This window comes from Galeopterus variegatus, unplaced genomic scaffold (assembly GCF_000696425.1).
Source record: "Galeopterus variegatus unplaced genomic scaffold, G_variegatus-3.0.2 Scaffold2080, whole genome shotgun sequence".
In the NCBI taxonomy this organism is placed as follows: Eukaryota; Metazoa; Chordata; class Mammalia; order Dermoptera; family Cynocephalidae; genus Galeopterus; species Galeopterus variegatus.
In genome coordinates this window covers 133,416-156,028 of record NW_007728191.1, presented here as the reverse complement: position 1 = coordinate 156,028, position 22,613 = coordinate 133,416, and the positions used below count along the sequence as shown (strand labels likewise).

The 22,613-nt window shown below is 35.0% G+C and overlaps 1 protein-coding gene across 1 annotated transcript in view; it reads left to right on the top strand.

Moving 5' to 3' along the window:
• The window catches only part of CPS1 (carbamoyl-phosphate synthase 1, mitochondrial), a 118,958-nt gene that overhangs the window by 41,605 nt on the left and 54,740 nt on the right, over positions 1-22,613 (top strand). Inside the window, 8 exon segments of the mRNA XM_008580409.1 lie at positions 763-952; positions 2,137-2,294; positions 3,818-3,946; positions 6,705-6,849; positions 8,596-8,806; positions 10,293-10,491; positions 13,468-13,644; positions 17,601-17,719. Coding sequence (XP_008578631.1) covers positions 763-952; positions 2,137-2,294; positions 3,818-3,946; positions 6,705-6,849; positions 8,596-8,806; positions 10,293-10,491; positions 13,468-13,644; positions 17,601-17,719 — 1,328 coding nt within the window.

Genomic DNA, 22,613 nt, shown 5'->3' with positions numbered 1-22,613 from the left:
TCCCTAGTAGCCTACATAAAGAATTATTTTGAAGTTCTCTCCAGATGTAAGGAATGAGATAAGGCTATGAATACCTTCACACACACACACACACATACACACACACACACACACACGCACAAACACGCACACACACATTTTTATTATTATTTTTTGCCATGTGGTTATATTACTTTTAAATAATATGTGTAAAGAGTTGTATAATGCCCTTTGTTAAAGCACCACAGCAGACATGGAAATCTAGAAAAAAAATGGAAACCAGCAGAAGGCTCTTAGTGCTTTCAGCAAGAAGGGAACACATTATTCTGCATTTTAAATGTACACTCAATGTTATTATCAGACAAACAATAAAAAGGGTAGCAGCTTTTATTCTAGCTCCAGTTTATGTTTATTTTTAAAAACTTGAAGTATTTTATTATTTTAAGGTCGATTGAGCTATTATTTTAATAGTATTTGTGGACTTTTAGACTAATTCTGTAGAAATGATCTCCAGCTTTGCTTGATACCTCCAGTGGCAAGGAATTCATGGTGATCCTCCTTAGACACCCAATTCTTTTTGGATAGTTTTATTTTCAAGAATTTCTTTCTGCCTTTGACCAAGTGCTTGTCTCCCTTTAACTTCCTTTCACTAGTCCTATTACTAATCTCTACAGTCCACAGAGTAACCTAAAAGCTTTGTTATCCAATAACCCTTCATCTGAGTGTGGTCATCCTCTCCTCTAGACCATATATTCAGATACTGGATCCTTTTGTTTCCTTCAGGAAGAAAATGTCAAGACTGTCCTGATGAACCCAAACATTGCATCAGTCCAGACCAATGAGGTGGGCTTAAAGCAAGCAGATACTGTCTACTTTCTCCCCATCACCCCTCAGTTTGTCACAGAGGTCATCAAGGCAGAGCGTCCAGATGGGTTAATTCTAGGCATGGGTGGCCAGACAGCTCTGAACTGTGGTGAGTCCTTTTAAGTTTAATAGCAGAGTTTTGCCCCATGCACCTATGTGTGATATTTGACCCTATCTAACAATTCTGCTCTGTGTGTTCATAAAACATTTCCTCTAATGTGTGAGGAAGTAGTTAGCAAACAGCCACCTAACAATGTCATATGATGAATATTACTAGATTATTTCACAAGACAACTGAGAGCCAAAGAAACTTTTTGCTTTAATGCCCCAGAGTAGCCAAGAAGGTTTCTTGGGTTTCCGTTCTCTATGCCAGAATATTGCTTTCCTCTGTTACCATTGAAGCCCTGAGAACTATTATGAATAAAAATTTAGAATTAACATTGATTAAGTGCTGTTACGGATCAGCCCTGTAGTATTTGACTTTCACATATATTTTCATGATAACATAGATCAGTCTCTCTACCATTCCTTCATGCATCTGCTGAGTCCACTGCTCTGTCCTCTTTAAAATGTTTCAAATCTTTGAAACTAGATCATGAATGAGAATCTCTTTAGCTGATTGGAGTAAGCAATTGGTAACATAATTTGTATGTCAAATACAAAAGACAGCCAAAAGTACATGACAAGATAGTGGAAACACAAACAATTTTGATGATTTTTTTTTTAAACCCAGATAGATACCCACATCTCTGGGATTATTTAAATAATGGAATCTCAGTATAGGAATGGACCTGAGAAGGAAAGGGAATACACTGAAATATTAAGGCTCAGTATAACTGTATAATTTTTATTAATAAGGATAATGAAAATGATTTGTAGATAGTGGTAAAATAACTAATAGTAGCATCAGTAACATAGTTGGTTAGATTGTCTTAAAAATTTTTATTTTAATTTTTTTTCTCTAAGTGCACTTCTGTTCCAGACTGTAGTAGCTTCTTGGATTGAATTTTAAAATAAAACATGGTTGTATTTGGGTGTCTGTTAAAGAAGACACAAGAGTTTGAAATTTTGAAGACTAATCATATTTGATTCTTCTGTAGGAGTGGAACTATTGTTAGATTGTCTTAAAAATTTTTATTTTAATTTTTTTTCCTCTAAGTGCACTTCTGTTCCAGACTGTAGTAGCTTCTTGGATTTAATTTTAAAATAAAACATGGTTGTATTTGGGTGTCTGTTAAAGAAAACACAAGAGTTTGAAATTTTGAAGACTAATCATATTTGATTCTTCTGTAGGAGTGGAACTATTCAAGAGAGGAGTGCTCAAAGAGTATGGTGTGAAAGTCCTGGGAACTTCAGTTGAATCCATTATGGCCACAGAAGACAGGCAGCTGTTCTCGGACAAACTAAATGAAATTAATGAAAAGATTGCTCCAAGTTTTGCAGTGGAATCAGTAAGGAATCTTTGTTTGGAAGAAACAAGGGCATTATACGTCTTGGGTTGTAGGGAGAATAATTTGTCATGCCTAATAATAATAGTTAAAATTATTATACTTGCATATATTTTCTTCCGGAAATGTGCTAGTACCTTAGAGATATTGTGTATTAATTGCAGCATTCAATGCTGAAATGTTAGAGATAGATACTGTTTTAATATTTAATTTTATGAAAAGAGAAACATAAATCCAGAGACGAAGTGGTTTATAAATGATTGAAGTACCAATGAATTTCAGGTCTCCTGAACTGAAACTAAGAACCATACCAACTTGCAATATCAAAGTAATTTTTACCTTTCTTCTGGGATCAGTTACATATTTTGTATGTGTGAATTCCCTGTAAATGAGACTGAATTTAAAAAAAAATTTTTTTTTGGATGGAATAATTGTTTTAGAATGAAATGGTTCCAGTCAGTAAGATTAGTGACTGGGAAACTTATAGCTTACATATTTAAAGAGAATCGATAGTGTAGCTTTTCTGTTACTCATTTTCTATTATATCCTATGCCTATCAGTAGGCTATTACCAATCACCAGGAAAAAGTCAACTTGCTGTACATCTGTTTTTGCCCCTGACTTTATTTTTCATCTCAGGCATAGAGTGAAGTTGGGGTGCTGAGGGCAGTTTTACATGTGACTACTCCATTGTAGATATAGGCAAATCCTTAGGGATAAGGCATGTACTGCTGGGACACATGGAAATGGATCTCTGAAACATATAGAGAAGAATGCTACCAACTACATTACATGTTACAAAGCTGTCAATCAGGAATAACCCCAGGATAACTCTGCTGAACACTTTTGGGAAACCCCTGCCATACATTTATTCTTTCATTGCCAGATTTAATTATGTCCTAGCTTCCTCCAGATGAGAAACAGGCATATGGGAAAGGTGTAATTACATTCCCATTGGTAGTGTAATAATATTCCATGACAGAAAAATATAGCCACCATATGTTGTATTCTGTAAGTTAAAAAAAAATTCCCAGCTTCTGGGACTGTTCTCAGACTGAACTTGAAAAACGAAAAATCTCTTCCTATACAGTGTTCCTAATAGCTTATTGTGGTAATACCAAGTTAGCTTCAGCAGTAGAAAGCCTTTTTTTCATTAAGAAATAGACTTTTAAACTGAATTTGAATTTCAATAGTTCAATATGGCTTCCATTAGCAAATGAATGATGACTATTTTTGTTTTGGCTAAGGATTTATTTTCAGAAGACATGATAAAATTTACCACAAAAGGATTGAAAAAAGCTTTCATTATATATATATATTTTTAAAAAAGAAAATTTTCCTGGAATTTCACTTAACATTTGCATAACAACACTTGTTTTTTCAGAAGTATGTAGGGGGCTAGTAGAACATTTCCATACTCATACTGCTCAAATAAATTGATTTTCCTGAATTGCCAGACTCTCGTGGTGTAATCTTTTCTGTTAGTGTGGTCAGCTTTTAAAATTTCCGAGTTTTTCTTGTTGACAGATTGAGGATGCGCTTAAGGCAGCAGACACCATCGGCTACCCAGTGATGATCCGTTCTGCTTATGCACTGGGCGGCTTAGGCTCAGGCATCTGTCCCAACAGGGAGACCTTAATGGACCTCAGCACAAAGGTATGTATTTTCATAGGCAATATTCTTACCAACCAAAAAAACTGACTTGATATGTCTTTTCAATTAGAGAAAGTTATGTGTATAAGAAATGGCCTTTTCTCTATTTATTAAATCACTATCATATTCTCTAAAAGTGTTGTCAAAACAATGGCACTTTTGAGAGGAGAATTGGAGTTCAACTGTTTATGCTTGGGTGCAGTGCTGACCCACAAGGTTGGAGGTAAAACAATTGTCACTCTATCTAAAAGCCCATTTTTATTGTACAATCTAGTGACTTCAATGACATGAACTTAATCTAACTCCATTATCCTCTGCTTTACAATCTACTCCAAAATATATATAATGCTAAAATATATTTTAGTGCTTAAGAAAAAATAAAATATAATGACCCATTTTCCCATTATTTTTTGAAATAGTGGATGATATCTAGTAAGTGAAACAAAGCACATACAGTAGTTGGGTTTTATCCAAAATTCAGGTGTTTAAAATATATACAGTATAAATCTCTAGTATAATAAATGAGTGAATTCTGCCAACTTCTAATACACATAAAAACAAAATTGACATTTGAGTGTTTGTAATTTATTTTATATCAAAATCACTTTAACATATTATTAAATACTTAATGTTTTGAGTAGTAGAGGGAAAATCTTGAGAAAATTAAGATATGCTCCAGAAAGCAAATTAGAGATTAACATAGAACACATGCTCCAGGAAAACAGACTTTTGTACATACTCTATTTCCACAGAACAGAACGGTGCCTAGTAATACTGGGGCTCAGTAATTTAAATGGATGAATACACCTAACCAAGAAGCCTGTGTAATTTACATGGCAGTTATGGAAGTGAAATTGACAGAATTATTGTGAGGGCTGTTTTCAGGGGTATTTAGTAAATAGCTCAAGCACAGCTTATAACTTTAGCATCCTTTACTTTTTGGACAAACAAAATAAGACTGAATTGTGGACACAAGATTTTGAGAACAGATAAATATAATGAAATGTATTTAAATGACTGTAATGACAGACTCACATGTCAAAAACTTGGATTTAGTTTTTCTAAAGTTGCCAAAACAAAAAAATGGAACCATATCTAATATAATTTTTTTTTTTATTCTGGACTTCTGAATCATGTATTCATGGCAAAAACATTTTTTATGGGGGTATGAAAGTTTATTTCCTTTAGCATATTAGATGTTCAAAATGTTTTCAATATTAGCAATCTCATTATTACTGCCAATAGTGACAATATATATTTATCCTCTACTAAATATATATTTTTATCTGTACAAAAATTATTCTGGATACTGAATTTTTATGTGAAAACATTTACAATATAGACAATTTTGGATTGAGATTGTTTCAATTACTTATTCTGCTCAAATAATCAATGGGCCTTTGAATGATTTTCCTTGTTGAAATATAAAAAATCTAACTTTTCTCTTGAGAATGCTTAGTCATATTATTATGTTCAAAGCTATCCCCTTATTCTCTCAAAGTTATAATTAGCACCAGTAGAAATCATTAACTTATCCAGATCCCTAAGTTAACTTTTTGAATAAAATCTGAGACTTAGGGGGAAAAAAATGCAAGCTGAGGAAACAGGTGAAGATAATCTCAATTCTCAATTTTCTTTGTACTCAAATATTCATTCTACTTCATTACAATGCAAAAAGTTTTCCCAAATTCATACCCTTTCTTTCCTAGAGTTCTTCTTTTAGTAAGCTACCAGAATGACAAGTTAATCACTATTAAATTATTAACATTGCCTGCAGAGTTTCCTAACCCCTTTGAGAACCTTATTGTGGGCAGCTGTGGGGACAAATGTGTCATATTTCTAGTTTCACATGCTGGAGCTTGTAGGGATGACTGAGGTCAAAAAAGTAGTGTTGAGATACATAGAAAAACTTATATTGAGTTATTATTTCATCATACTGCTTACTAATAATCTGAAAACATTTTAACTACTTTTCCTATCACTGTCATTCCAAATCAAATATATTTATGAGATAAAGGGATATTTCTGTCTTGGATTATCAGCTACTACATGTCCTAAGGACAGAGATTGCCTCTTTCATATTTTAGGTTCAAAATTCTAGCCACTGTCAGTACTCAGTAAATATGAAATGATAATTATACTAATTCATATCTGTCTAATCAGGCATACATGATATACGACTCAGAGTATTTAAGCACTTAGGCAGTGATTAACTATAATAATAGTTGCATGTGATTCTTCTAATCCTCAAGTTTCAGATGCCATCTTGGCTAACTGTTAGACCATCATCATCTCCTTTCTCCTCCTCATCAACATCAACTAACTTATATTGTGTGTGTCACTGTACAAAGCACCCTCAGCTATTTTAGAAAAAGCCAGAGTCTTTAGACTTATTTTCCACATTTATTCGCACTTATCACATTTTCTGGTTTCACAGAAGCCTAACTGCTGAAATAATTTCATTTCCCTCTGCCTGATTGCTCAATTATTTTCTCTTTTTCCTAAATTAGTTTGATTTCATGTCATATCAGCACTTTGAATGGCAAGCCTCAATAATGTAAATCAAGCATATTCACTGCAGGATGCTATTCCTAGTACCTCGCTGATTTTTGACATGTGTGTTCTGGAGCGTACGGAGGATGGAGATGGGGTTTGAGACTTTAGTGCTGACCAGGATTTAGGCCAGGGCATTTTGCCAAATGTCCTTGTATAAGCCAGTGCCTTTCCTTACTTTTTGATATCTTTTGTCACCAATTTGCAGGCCTTTGCTATAACTAACCAGATTCTGGTGGAGAAGTCAGTGACAGGTTGGAAAGAAATAGAATATGAAGTGGTCCGAGATGCTGATGACAATTGTGTCACTGTCTGTAACATGGAAAATGTTGATGCCATGGGTGTTCATACAGGTAGGCAAAGAATCTTCGAGAATTATAGTAATGCCTTCAGCTCATATCTTTGATGGCCATAGCTTTCTTTACGATGTTCTTTTCTTTAAATTACTATTCCGAGCTGACAGACTAGTAATAACATTTTAAACGTGTAGTATTTTACAGTATTGGAAATATTCTCACGTTAAATTTTGCCTTCATAAAAACCCTATGAAGTAAGGCAGATACTATTATCCTAACTTCATTTGAGGAAAGAGTCAATATAAGCAATCTAGTTGAGGTAAAATCTGTAAGACTTGGTGCTGAGAAATAAGGAGTGAAGTTGAGAAAGCTTAGAGCAGACTGAAGTGTAGTCACCACGTGAATGAGAAATAAGCACAAGTAACAGTAATAGGTTTTTCAGGAAGGTAAACTAGTTAAATAAAAGGGCTCATATTATGATTCGGGTTTTACAAATGCTAAATTTGAGGTGTGGGAGGAATTCTCAAAAAGGGAGTTGAGAATGTGAAAATGGAATTCAAGAAAAGAGGATAGAAATAAAGAAATTGATAAAAAATTATTGGAAGTCATTGGTATAAAGGAAATAATTGAGGTGGAGGTGTAGACAAAGTATTTAAGGGCATAGATATAGAAGAAGGAGAGAACAGGATCAAACTCTGAATGATGGGAAACATATTTTTTTATGGGGCAGGAGAAAAGGAAGGATTAGTGCTACAGACAAAGAAGGCAGGAATAGAGAAGAAGAAAACCAGGGTAGGATGGTACCAAGCAAGGTGATGCAAACCTGTATTTTTTAAAAGAGCTTTGTTTTTGGCAGAATCAAATGCTGTGCAAAGTCAAGAATGAGAATTTTTTTTTGTCTTTTTTCGTGTCCAGCAATGGATCGCAACCCTCAGTGTCGTGCCTGTACCGGACCGGGACCGGCAACGGGATCGCAACCCTCGGTGTTGCTCCCAAGCCTCGCTCAGCCAGTGAGCGGGAACCGGTCTGTATGTGGGATCCGAACCCTCGGCGGGAGCGCCTGCCGCGCTTCCGAAGCGGTGCACTGTAGCAGTGCGCCACCGGGCCGGCCCAAGAATGAGAATTTAATTTGGTTTTTTAGATGTCCCAGATGACAATTTTAATGCAAAGTTAGTTTTGTGACCCACATTGAAAAAATTGTATATTAATAAGTGATAAGCAGAAATGGCAAGCTTTCAAGAAGCTTAATCATGCAAAACTGAGAGAGAGGGTCTGTGTGGTTGTCTGGCAATGCTGGGCAAGGGTCTTCTTGAGGTGTCAGAGATCTGAGTGTGTTTGCAGGTAGAAGGGATGGAGACTAAGTACTAGGAGATTGAAGATATAAGGGGCTATGATTGGAGAGGAGTGAGAATGGGAAGGAGTGAAAACAGATGGATGAGCCAGTTGGGTGAAGAGGAGATCATATTCTATGGAAGGAAGAACTTAAGAGAGACAATTTGAGATGAAAAGAAGGGAAGTTGAAGAAATTAATGTCAATCCAGTAAGTAAATGATTGAAGGCTTGATAACTAGATGAGCTTGGAAAAGGTTAGTGGGGTTTTTAAGTAAAGTATCAGAGTAAGATGGACAAAACAAGAATCAAAGGAATACCTGATGTCTCATATATATATTTCCTTAAGATAATTCTTCTCCCAACAAACCTTCAGACTGTACAGTGTCTTGTATCATGCAAGTAGATTGTTAAGTAACCGAAGTTGGTTATTTAGATATGTCACCCAATAACAAGTGCTGCTTGGATGTACAGGTGATTCGGTTGTTGTGGCTCCTGCCCAGACACTCTCCAACGAAGAGTTTCAGATGTTGAGACGTACTTCAATCAATGTCGTTCGCCACTTGGGCATCGTGGGTGAATGCAACATTCAATTTGCCCTCCATCCTTCCTCAATGGAATACTGCATCATTGAAGTGAATGCCAGGCTGTCCCGAAGCTCAGCCCTGGCCTCAAAGGCCACCGGGTAAGACCTGAATAATTGACCATGGGTTTACCGATTCTTCACAAATAAAACTGAAAAATTGACAGCTAGTGGAACACTGTGCTGCATTAACAAACTATATTCCTTATTTCTGTATGCTAGCTCCAAATCATTTATGGGCCCCTAAGGACATGGTTATTAATGAGCCTGCTGCCAGATCGAGGAAAATGGTATTGCTAGCTGGCTTTGTTTGCTGCCTAATCATAAACTAATCAAAATCTGGGTGGTCAAAGCAGGCTGTAAAAAATCTGGTTTTTAATTGCATGTTGTTAAAAAGTGCAAACTAATCCTTGGTTTTAGTCTTCAACTTGCTTTTTTAGATATAGTCCTATAGTAAGTAATTGACAAAAACGTTGCACATGTTGTTAAAAAGTGCAAACTAATTCTTGGTTTTAGTCTTCAACTTGCTTTTTTAGATATAGTCCTATAGTAAGTAATTGACAAAAAATATAGTTGACTCAATTAAAGCATACAATACACATTACTTTTATTTTAGCAAAACTCTGTAAGACCAAACAAAGTAGGATTTTTTTACAAGTAAATGTTCCAATCAAAAATTTAAATTTGCTGTCCATTTAACAACAGTTAGCAAACATAATTGGAAGAAAAATTAATTAAAACTTTTTATTCCTATTAATATGTTTAGCATCTTTCATCATATAGCACTTAGTCATATAGCACTTAAATTAAAATATTTACTTCTGCAGACTTTTTATGTAGCTACATGATGCTGCATGGAGTGGGAGAAGGCATGTTGCCGTATGCAGGAGTCACGAGACCTGAGTTCTCATTTGGTCTTTCCAATGACTGTGTGATTTTGGCACATCACTTATCGTCTCTATCAGTTTTATCATCTACTGGGGAGGAGTTGTGCCAAAGAATTCGTATTTCATTCTATAATTCTGTAAATTATGTTCTTACATAAAATGACCGAAACTGGCATTCTGGATGGTGATAGTCAAGTTCTCAGAACGTTTGTTTTGTAGGGAGCCCAAAGGTCAAAGGTAATTGGAGACAGAACAAGGACCCAGACTTGCAATGCCTACATTTTCTGACCATTACATCCCCCCTAGTACCAGCTAACTCCACTGTCTTCCTAGGTATAGTTATATATATTTTCTCAAAAAAAATTTTTGCAGAATCTCATCTTAGTGGAGGTTAAACCTAGTTTATCATGGAATCTATAGATTTTGGGTTGAAGAGATGAAGGGTGAGAGTTGTAGCAATACATGTAGTGCACAGAGAGTCAATTCTCCTGTGATTGGTGCCTCTATACTTCATCATAACTCATGTTATTTTATAAGCAGCTATTAAGTATTTATAAAGGACAGAGAATCAGGTATGACGTACATCCTGAAGTAGAATAATACCAGAATTTCTAAGAAAGACCATTTTATATTTGGGGCTACTTTCAATACTTTTTGCTCAAAAAACAAAAACAAAAATAAATTTATCTCCTCCTTAATAGCTACCCATTGGCATTCATTGCTGCAAAGATTGCTCTGGGAATCCCACTTCCAGAAATCAAGAATGTTGTGTCAGGGAAGACATCAGCCTGTTTTGAACCTAGCCTGGACTACATGGTTACCAAGATTCCTCGCTGGGATCTTGACCGTTTTCATGGAACTTCTAGCCGAATTGGTAGCTCTATGAAAAGTGTAGGAGAGGTGAGTCCTTGGTTTATTTTTCTATGTTGTCCTTTTTCTCAGTTATTTTGCCAAATCATTAACGACATTGAAAGTCTTAAGGTTGCCTGGACACTGTGTTCTTGATTAAAGAATATATAGGAATTTTATTTCCTCCTTTTCTTTTCCTCCTATCTCTCTATTTGACTGTTAGCATATTGCATTTGTTACATGGTAATTTTGCTGGATTTGAAGATGTTTCTTTTCAAAAAGTGAGACCATATATGTGGGTATATAATACAAGGTACTTGCACTTTGAGAAAATAGAATTAAAAGGTATCATGAATCTTTCCATGAACTTTTTCAAGACCCTTTGTATATACATATATATGAAAACATATTTGTATAGGTATAACTGAGTTGTAGTATGTTTTATAGCTAAATAAAGTACAATAATATAAAAGACAATATGGTATACCAAAAGGTCACTGAAATGAGGTTAAGAATTCAACTGTAGTCTACTCACATAAATTGTGGCTTTAACCTCCTTGGACCTCACTTTCTGTATCTGTAAAAGAAAGAGGTGGACTGGATGATCTCTTGGGACCCTTCCTACTCTAAAATCAATCAATCTATCTATCTGTCTATTTGTCTTACTTTATCTCATCTCTACCTCTGTTGTGGCCAACGTGGGAGCTCTTGGTCCATGTCTACATATCTAAGCTGTTGAGAGTACAGAGCAAAAGGCTGTTGATGACATATTGGTCCATACTGGCCTTCATTTGTCCCACGACACAGGTTGTGGACTCACCTCAGACTAGTTATTTAAGAAATGCATGTCACTAATCACAGGAAATGTAGCTTAAAACCATCACCAATGCAGGAAAGAAAAGAAAAAAAAAGACATTTCACTGGTTCATCATATTCACACATGAAAGGCAGAATTATTACTATTTTGGTTTCCTTAATTTCCAAGATTTTGATGAAAGATTTTAAAGTAATGAAAAATAAGGATCAACTTGAGCTTTTAAATTAAAATGTCTTACTAGTTTTAAAACATCAGGTAGTAGTTTTTCCTCTTTCATAGTTGTTTTGAATCTTATTTTTTCTATCATGCCTTTCAGTGCACAAAAGAATTAGAACTCAAATAGCATGAAAAGCTGTGTTGGTAGTTTTCCTCCAAATAAACAACTGTTATTTAGTTTAGATTTCATGGGAAGTGTCCTTTTTCATATTGTTCACAGTGAAATCTGTAGGCCAAAGAATTCGAGAAAATTTTGTAATGTTTTCAATTGGGGATTATTATCTAGGGATTTTTAGTGAATATTTAACACCTTATATTCAGTTCAACTCAAGTCAGAAAATATTTCCTGAGTTCCTACTACATGTAAGACACTGGGAGGATAAAACAATAAATAAATAATTGTTGTAAATTATTGTAGATAATTATAAAATATTGTCTGCAGTTGGTAAGTTCAGAGTATATAAACAGAACAAATATAATACAGATTAATCTGTGGTAAATGTTAAAATATAGTATTTATATCCAGGTGCTATGAGAATGTAGTAGAATAGAGCCAAGAAAGGCCATGATAGTCATTCCACTGAAAATAATGAAATTTTCATTTAATGAAAGTGAATTTTAATATTTGAACAAATATTTATAGTTATGCATTCTTTTATTATTATATAGGTATGTTTTCTTCTCTTTTTTTGAATAGATCATGTATACTATTATGTATGGTGTGCTTAAGAATAGTAAAAATAAATGGAGTATTACTTACAGAATTACTTACTTTCTGGCCAAATTTTAAATATATAATACTTCTAATTTTATTAAATGTCCCAAAAGTATTTTCTTAATTTTATAGCACCTTAAGATATCTGATTTCTGGCAGTCTCTTCCACGCTTAGGCTAGACAATCAATAAACATATTGTCCAACTCTTCAAGATATCACTATGACTTGCAAATTGCATATCTGAATTGTACTAATGTTTTGTTTATCCCTGCTCTTGTAACTCTTCCCTTATTTCTAATTAAATCTGGAATAGTGTGAAAAGGTTATCTGTTTGACTTTAGTGATCTTTGAATATGTATTCTGTCACACAATTGACCCAAAGATTTCCTAAAGTGACATTAATAGGAATTTAAGCCTATTTGGGAAGTCATGAAATTTTACTGAAGGCAGATTTATGACTGTTATTATTTTAAATTGGAGACCAAAAATGCATAGCAATATATTATTCCATGAAGAGATTCAAAGACAATGTTTATCCAGTGAAAATAACTAGGTAGGCTGCAAAGTCAATTTAAGTTTAATTCTGACTTGTAACTTGTCCAAACTAAATCACCACATGATTTTTCTAATGGATTAGTATATAATCAACTGTAAAGATTGATAGAAGACACATTGAATTTGTCATGGGGAATTTGGTCTCCATCTACATTCACAATCATAATCTATCTATATTTGTTATGATTCTCAAGGTTCTGTTAATATTAATGCTCAGTTATAATGAAAGCCAGCCTGTCTTGTATACTCATTTAGAAATAGGGAGGTTAGGGAGAAATTGGTAAAGGGCACAAAAAATGTTCGTATTGTGTAATGATAAAAAAAACAAATAGTTTTGTTTTTGTGTTAATATATGTCTGGTTTCTCTTTATTTGCCTTCTGTTAAAAAAAGCAATTTGCATAAAAGAAAGATCTTATTAAATGTGATCCAAGCACATATTCCTCATTTTAACACATGGTCCAGAGCAGGTACAGGTGATTTCCTCGCCAATCTCAGCAAATACACCTGAATTTCCTAAGTGGTAAAAGACTAATATCAAAGACCTATTACACAAAAACCATGGAAAAAGAGAGGTAGAAAAAAACACCTAAAATTTGAGTAATGTTTTGACATATTTTTTGTTCTTAAGTCTTTTCTGAAAAATATCCTACATCCAGTTCTGTTAACAATTTAAAATATATAAGCTCTTTCTTTCAATATGGGATCTTAAATTTGTATTACAGGTCATGGCTATTGGTCGCACCTTTGAGGAGAGTTTCCAGAAAGCCTTACGAATGTGCCACCCATCTGTAGACGGTTTCACTTCCCGTCTCCCAATGAATAAAGAATGGCCATCTAGCCTAGATCTCAAAAGAGAGCTGGCTGACCCCTCCAGCACCCGCATCTATGCCATTGCCAAGGTAATATGTGACAAGGGACCCAGAGCTACTTTTTTTTTTCCTTCAAAATATAGTTAGCCTGGATTTCAAAGTAAAACTGAATCACAAAGTGATCTTGAATTAAGGGATTTCTGGAAAAATTTAATTCTCTTTAATAGTATTAAACTGGAGACTTCTAGGGATTTCATCAGATTATGCTACAATTAATGAAAAATTATCCTTTTTTACTTGACTTTAAACCTGAACTTAAGGGCACATTGCAGTTTTAAAGGATGGTCACATAGATAAAATGTCCCTTCCTTTTAGTATATGTAGTATCAATACTTTTAAGTAGATTTGACAATATTGACTCGTCCTTTCCTATCACCTTCATTACTTGTTCCTTGAAAATGTGTAAAATTGTGTTTTAGAAAGGAAAACTCACACAATAGTATCACTTAGTGTCTGCTACCTAAGACCCTAGAAGAATCTCAATTTATTTGCTTCTTTTTCTGCATTTAAACAACAGACTATAAGGAACCTCCAAGATTATAGGCTTTTCTATGTAATTATTTTATTGGTCTTATTTTTAGAACAAAGAGCTTCACATTTCTCACTGCTACCTGCTAGTTCCTTTTCATGCAAATTAAATGCCATATTAATCTCCTTTCATATTTAGTGTGCTTAGAGTTTTGAAGTTTCAGCGCATCTGATTTTATAAAAGGTGACTTGGGCAGGTGGAATCTGTCTGGTCAGAAATCCCTGAATGGCTTTTTGACATTTAAGGAAGCGCAAGCATTAATCCTCCAGTGTGTATCAAACCACTCTGGGTTTACAAAGCCCCACTGACCATTTTATGTGTGCTGTGTGCATGTGGGATGAGTTGATGAAAATATGAATTTTATCTTTAGAGAGGAAATTCATCTTTGTAAATTGCTTTAGTAGCAACAGAAAAAATGCTGATAGTAATTTTGAACTCACTGAAACTTTTATGTCCCTATTGAGAGTACTGAGAGTCCAGAGGAGAGGACAAAGAGAGGAAAGGGTGTTTTCTTCATTGTACCTCACACGTACTCTCCTCACTGTTATGGTTTCTTTCTTTCTTTTTTTTTTTTTTGAAGATCTCAATTGGCTTTATTGCAATTCTAGAATAGGGCATCTGTTGCTTTGCCTCCCATGGGTTTGTCACCCTTTTTCCCCTGGGTGATGGAGCTGCCAAAGATTATTCAAAGCCCATCTCTTCTGAGCAGTGAGAAGCCCCGAAGGGGTTAGTCTCCCAGAACCCTCAAGAGAGAGGCATTCCTTCCATTTGGGAAATTAACCATGAATTGGGGTTCTCTTCCTGCGTTTATTCTCCAGACCAGGAAGTTACAGGAAGAGAACACAGAAGTGGCTTTTGCAAAGTATAGTTTAGCAAGTTTAACAATAGAAGCTGGTAACATTCAGTAAAACAAGCAAAGTGACATTCCATAATGCAATTTGCAGGAAGTTAAGTCTATCCACCAACAAAAGCTTGATCTTAGCAAACATTCTCTCTCCTTACTACAATTTCCCAGTATCTTTACATATCAATCATTAACCTGTCTGTCCTTTGAGCCAGCAACCCTGCTGTGCTACAATACTTTATCTTACAAGAGACCAGCCTGGGGAAAGTTTCATTCCCTTGCAAGGTCACTGTTATGGTTTCTTAATGCAGGATATTTAAGTTCCGTTGAAATTCTGAGAGATACTATCATCTTTTGATGGACATTTTTCAGTGTTGAGTTTCAAGGCAATTAACATTTTTCCGTGGTGGTGGTGGGATAGCAGTGATGAGAGGTTATTTCAGAAAGCCATTTCACCTTCTGTGTTTATTATTCCTATTTCAGTCTTTCATTTAAAAGGTGATCCACAATATTCAAATGTGCATGTGTGGATGTATACACACACAAACACATATAACTTTTTCTCAGGCAAAGGATAGTAAGTGGATTTTTCCCTTAAGTCTAGCAATCATGAAGCAGATGAAAAAGGGAAGCATTTCCAAGTTCCAAGCTAGGCTGTAAAACTCAAGCAAATCTCTCATCCTTTCCTAACAGACTTGTAAAGGATGAGAATTCAGGGGTAATGTGTGGAGGTAGGTTCTTTCTTGCACAGAGTTTCCTGTGTACGAGTGGGAAGTGCAGGATCTGAAGTATAGATGATGGTCTGCCAGAGTGCTGGCAGAAAGAACTGATTTCTGTTTGTTAGAGGTCATCATTACTGTTCATTTCCACAGCAACCAGAAACTTGGTGATTTTGACAAAGGGTGTAAGGACTGTGGAGGGCCGAAGGGAAAAAAGAATGAAAGGAGTGTGTAAATCTTCACTTGCTTTCATGATGCTTAGAAAAGGGCAACTTGCTCTAAGGTCTGATTTTTGCAGCAGTCTTATTTCAGGATGACTGGATCATCACCTCTTTTGATTTGGGGAGAGTGCAGGGCATCATTTTTGATTTTGGGAACATTAAAGTAACTTCAGACTTGTTTGGGGTCATTCTGGACTTCATTAAGGCGGTGTCACATGGCAAACCTTCAGTGCCTGAAGACGAGGTCCTATGACTGGCAGGATCTTGCTTTCGGTTAGAAACTGTGCCTGTGACTGTGGTTGTCCTTCCTTACAGTGAAGTGACTGTAGGATTCTAGGCCCTGCTTCACTGTGTGGGATTGTGTGAAAAACCGCATTTGATCTGTCAAAAGTATCAATAACTTAAGGTTCTATTCATCTCACAGTGTTGATGGCTGACCGCTAATTGTGCCTTTAAACACTTGGAAAATAAGAAAGAATATTAAGTCCTTGGGATCCTGACTGTAATTACAGGGAGAATTAAACAAAAGAAACATAAGTAGATTTAGGAAGTGAACGTGGCATTGAGAATTCCCATTAGATGTCATCTTATTCTAGTCAACAGGATTATTAGCCATGCTGTATCTCAACACTTATAACCACGGTCTCTCTGATCCTAGGAATAAGTAAAGCTTTTAGAAAACTAAACTTCCTGGGGTTGAAATATAACAGTGTTTACTAGTTATACATATTTCTGGATGGGGTTTAAAAATATAGTGTGCCATTCTAAAATATGTTGTTTTGGAATATTATCTGATTATTACTTTTCACTGGGTATATATATATATGATATATATGTGTATATTTACATAAAAGAGTAAGAATAGACATGTATCAAATATGATGCTTTTGGTTTTGAGAGATTATCTCTTCTTGCAGTTGCATTTTCTACTCATCTTAAAGACCCATAGTTACAATTTTGCTTTTCAGAGATTGCTAAAGTAAGCTTGAGAAAAAGGCTAAGCTGCCTATCAGAAGAGAAGTTATTACTACATTGTTTTGGAATATATTAGGACTTTGTAAAATGCCTGTTTAGCACAAAAGTCATAGTAACTGCTTGAAAATAACTTTCTGTTGGAAGTCTTCTGTGAGGAAATATTATAGAGAAAAAATGCCAAGCCAGATTTTACCCATAATTTCTTGTTGACTAATGTATGTTTGTGTGAATGTGGAATGAGGTGATAAAAATATACTATTTGCTAAATGATAAATATGAAAAATAAAAGTTAAATGATCATTATGTCGATTCTAGATTTTCTTAACAATTTGGTTTAACTGCAGCTTCAGGAGATTCTCTTTAATTCCACAGAGATGCACCAGATTTAAGACATAATTTGTAGCATGGTCAAGTAAACAGGAGGGAGAGAGAGATCCTGTTAGGGAGATTTTTCTGAGCACACCATTCTGATATCTTAAGGCAGGTACCTCCTCTGCATGACATTTGTGAATTTAGTTGGCAGTATCTTTAGGTTTATTGAGAGGAACGTCAATGATGTTAGTTTCATGTTTCGTATCTCAGTGTGGAGCCTCAGGCTCTCTAAATAACACAGAGAGGGATGGCTGCTTTGTGTTTTCAAGCAAATAAGACACTTATAAAATGTATGTCAAAGAAAGTATCTCTTCTCCTTTTGGCAGGCATTGGAAGACAACATGTCCCTTGATGAAATTGAGAAACTCACGTTCATTGACAAGTGGTTTTTGTATAAGATGCGTGATATTTTACAGATGGAAAAGACATTGAAAGGGCTCGACAGGTAAGGTAGTAGTGCTCTGATTTACTCCATATATCTTCTGTGCAATTTCTGAATAGTCTTCTTAACCTTAAGCATTTGGCCAAAATTCTGCTTCAGTGAGGGATTTGGTACCAGTACTGGAAGACAATAGCCATAACCAGAAGACAAATGGCAGTGTTTTAGATGTTTGCCTTTTGAAATGTATCTGTTGATATTTTTAATCATCTTCTACCCCCACCCTTTCCATCAAACATAGTGATGATTTTATTAGGTCTTTTGAATTTACAAAAAAGGTATACATTTATAAATGCATGTGTTATTTAATGACCAAATATTACCTAGATTTAAATTTTATTAATCAACAATTAAATGAAAAATATTCCTGTTTTCTATAGATTTTCTTCTAAATTCTGAAGCCTATTTTTCCCTTTTAATGTCAATCTACACATTACTGTATATTGATGAGAAAATGCATTCCTCTTGCACTCTTGATATTTTTAACATGGGACTTCCAGTTCAGCATACAAATAAGCCACATTCAAATTTCCATTAATAAACTCTTTCCTTTTCACTAATTTACATTTTTAGCTCCTTCATGGCCAATTATTTTAAAATTTCATTTCATGTTGAGAATATTCTAATAACGTCAGTGCTTTAAAATCTACTTTTTTATTTTTCATGGGGAGATCATTTGCTGGGGCACATCAGGCCTATGAAATCATGGATAGGTTTTAAATATGTATCTGTGATAAGAGGAGCATTTATTACCAAATTAAGGAAGACAATATAGTCCTCTGTAGTTTCTCCCCTCTAAGAGAGCTCTGAAGTGCACTATTAGGAATATGATTACAGAGGAAAATTTTTGTGTAAATTGTTCTCAAATGGTCTGAGAAAATATAGAAACTTTAATCACTTACAATGTTGTTGAAGACAGTGGAAGATATCAAAGCCTGGATGCTCAACTGTTTAGCAACGCCAACAAATAATTGGATTGTTGTATTTGCCTAGTCAAGGTATGCACAAACCGGGCAATAAAAACACCTGCTTCTCTTTTTGAGCAAAATGAGATTCTTTTTTATCCGTTCAATAATTGCTCATGTCAAGTGCTTGGTTTTGAAAATTGAGGATTCCTATCTGACAAAGACGAAACTAGTTATCATTGCTTGTAAATCATCCTTTCCAGTGATGACGTGAAATGAACAGGAGATAGCAAATACATTAGGAATTGAGCCTATACATTCATCTTATAGTTTTGCTGACTTAGGTTTTCCTTTTCTTGGTTTATGATGTTAGCAGAACTTCCATGTTGAATTATAGTCTGTTTGACTGTTTTTAGTTTTAGGCAACTGATTTCAAATGCTTATGAAACCACACCAATTAAACCACATGAGGGTGCTAGAAACTTACAGTATGCCAAGTATAGTGGTGGAAGAGACCCAGAGTGGAAAATAGCAGATGTTATTGTGATTTAAATTTCCACTTGATATACATTCTGATTTTTGGACAAATTTAACGTTTGAATTGTTTTTGTTACAACCAGAAGACAGGTTGAGGTTCTAACTAAGCATAAATAAGTGTATGTTGATAGTGAAAAAGGTCCTTGGAGGATTAGATCTTCACTGTTAGAGACCAGTTATAATATCTTCCTGACTGCCACATTCTGTTGTATTTATTTGCTGATAATTTGATGTTTTTGATTTCTATTTTCTGGTATGAATATATTTGAAAATTGAGATATTTTCTATTGTCAATAATGATCTACATTAAAAACTCTTTACATGAAGATTTTAACAATTTAAAAGATTCTAAAAAATCCTAGAAATTTTTGCTTACAATTATCTATCTTCTGTATAAATTTGTTTTGATCCAGGGAGGCTAAAGTACCTATTACAGAGTAAAAGCTAAAGTAAACCCGAAGTGGAACTTGATAGGTAATCCATGGCTTTAGTAAACCTGAACTCATTATCTGAGTGATACTCTGCTGATTGCTTCATTTCTTTATGGAGTGTCATTGATGCACATGTAGCAATTAAATAATGACTGTTACTTAGTGGTGTTAGATAAATAACAGAATAGATGACCACTGAAGCTACCTGTCTCAGTCACTCTGGGGCACATAGGGGTCTGAAGTTGAAAGGATAATAAAACTGATGGAATGTAAGTGTGTAGGCCTTGAGTTTTCTTTCCCTATTTTGATTATTTTCACCAGTGTCCTGGATCATGAAGTCCTCTGCTTGTTTTCGTCCTCTAAATATTCAGGGAAGCTTAGTCATCCAGGCATATTCTGCTCTAACAGTCATAGCAGCTCACTATTAACAGTTGGCATTATGTAGCTGACTTATGTATTGCCAGTTTGGAAAAGGTTTGAGAAGATAAACTGTTTTCCATATGCATTTATTTGTGGTTCACTTTGTTTCAAGGTCTCAACTGCTCCTGTGTTGGAAATGCTGGCTTTAGATGTAGGTCCAGGAAGGAACTATTTATTTGGCGTGAGTTGAGAGGACTCCCAAGTTCTCCTGTCTCAACATACCTCTGGTGCCAACGAGCCTTCTCCCTTTGCATTTTTTCATATAGATCCCTTGGAAAATACATTGGAAAAAAATAAATTTTTTCATATAGATCCCTTGGAAAAAACATTGATTTCACCTGGGAAAAGAGGGGAAAAAAAGAGAAGATAAAGTATAGCATGCTAGTAGTGAGTTAAGTTTCACCTGTTTCCTTTTTGCATTTGAAGGAGTACAGAGTGCGGAGCCAGGTAGACTGGCATGCAGTCCTGCCCACCACAGAACCAAGGGCACATTACCTCCCTCAGTTCTCTAGCCTCACCTTCTTTCTGTTTATGTCTGCTTCATAGTTTTGTTGTGAAGCTTAAATAAGTATGAAGGACACCTGGCACATGGTGACTGCCTGAGAAGGTTTTCCCCTGAAAATAAAAACACTATTTGTTATAATAAAGGTTATTTCATGATTTTAGGTGAATGCATTGAAAGATTCATCTTCAGAGTCACAATTTGCATTTGCTTTTACATTTTGCAATACATCATTTCTTTATTTTCTTATACTTCATCGTCATGTATTTTAATACCAGACCTATTTCTTTTTAAAGGAAGCAATGATAGTTACTGATACAAATGCTATTCTTATTAAAAGATCAATAGCCTTTCATTATGTTAATGAACAAAAATTCCCACTCTATAGTTGTTAATCATGCTAAGGTTCTTCTAAAATTCGATAAACACATTCACTAGCAGAAGATGAGACTATCACTCAAATAGTTGGCCAGTTTGTGACTTGTATTTACTTTTAGTCATCTGAAATGAAGTTAGGATTTTGATTCTTAAATGGAATACACCCACAAATTTAGTACATATGTGAATATCCACAGATTGAGATGGAGAAACAAAACAATGATTGTAACAAGGTATGTAAATAACTGATGAGTTTTCCATGCCTGTGAGAAAGTGGAAATTATAGTAAGAAATCCCTTTTCTTAAAGGGTGTACATAAACATGTATCATGCTCAGGATGACGTATGAAGTCCCAGACTTTTACAGGCAGATGATACAAGGTGGACAGGTGTTAGAATAATGAACTCAGCATCCTGGCTCTGAGTGCTTGTGCTATCAGAACGCAGTTTGAAGTCTCTAGAACATGAGCATAGCAGTGACAACTCTCGTAAGACTTCTGGAACAATATCCATTCTTACCAACTTAGGTGATAACCATCATTCAGACAGCTTCAGCAAAACATTTCTCTTTTGCACTTGAGTTCACTGACTTTCTCCCTTTCCTCTTAAACTGCTTATTGCTGCCCAAGGGCATGCTAGGGAAGCTGGCCGTTCTAGGCAGTTCCCCAAATTTATAGGCTGGTAGAGTGGCACTAATTGACCTAGGGTGAGAACATATTTACAATGGATTTCTTTAGGGTTTGAGAAGTTTTTCTTTACTCAGTGTGAGGTGAGTTGTATCATGCAGGATTCCAATGCCTATTATGCATTGGAATTTAGATGTTTAATCACTAAAGATCTATGAACTTCACATTAGCAGATTACCCAGCAAAGAGTTTGAGAAAGGTTAAATCTGTCTGAGTTTTTAATGGAACCACAATATCTGTATAAGTGCTATCTATTGGCCTTTGCTGCAGTGATATCCAAAATTTATTGTGTATTTTTCCCATATTCATTCATCCTACTAACTCTGCTTATTTCACACATTATGCTCCTCCTGTATAGCATTTTCATAAATACTCACTAAAAAAATGCTTATCTTGATCTATTAGAAATGTAAAAATCTCACCTATAGTCCTTTTCTCCATTAGTACATATATCCAATTTTGGTCATGCAAAGAAATCTGGCCTGGAGAGAGGAAGTACAAGAACCATAAATCAAATAAACATGTCAAGTGTTTTCACCAAGTCAGTTCTCCTGATAGATCTGATTCCTTGTAGTAAGAAAAGAATGGATTTGGAACTCTATCTGTTAATGCAGAAGCTCGAATTTTGATTTAATTCAATGATTCTGAATCCATTCTGAGTTTAAGATAATAATCACCAATTTTTGGGACTACATATCAGGTGCTATTCTAAGCACATTATTTCATTTAATCCTTACCACAACATTAAGAAGTCAGTAATTATTCTAATTTTATCAACAGTAAACTGAGATACTAAAAGATTTAGCAGCTTCCTTTATGTCACTTACTAATAAATGTTGGAATTGAGATCAAACTTGAGCAGGACTCCAGAGTCTAGGATATTTGATATTTAACCCCCTATATTTGATATGTAAGTATATGTGCACATGTGCATGCATGTGTATACACACATACAAACATATATATATTTAGGGGTGTGAAAAGGTGAATTAGATAACATCTGGAGGAAATAAGACTACATACAATAGACACTTTTAGTTTA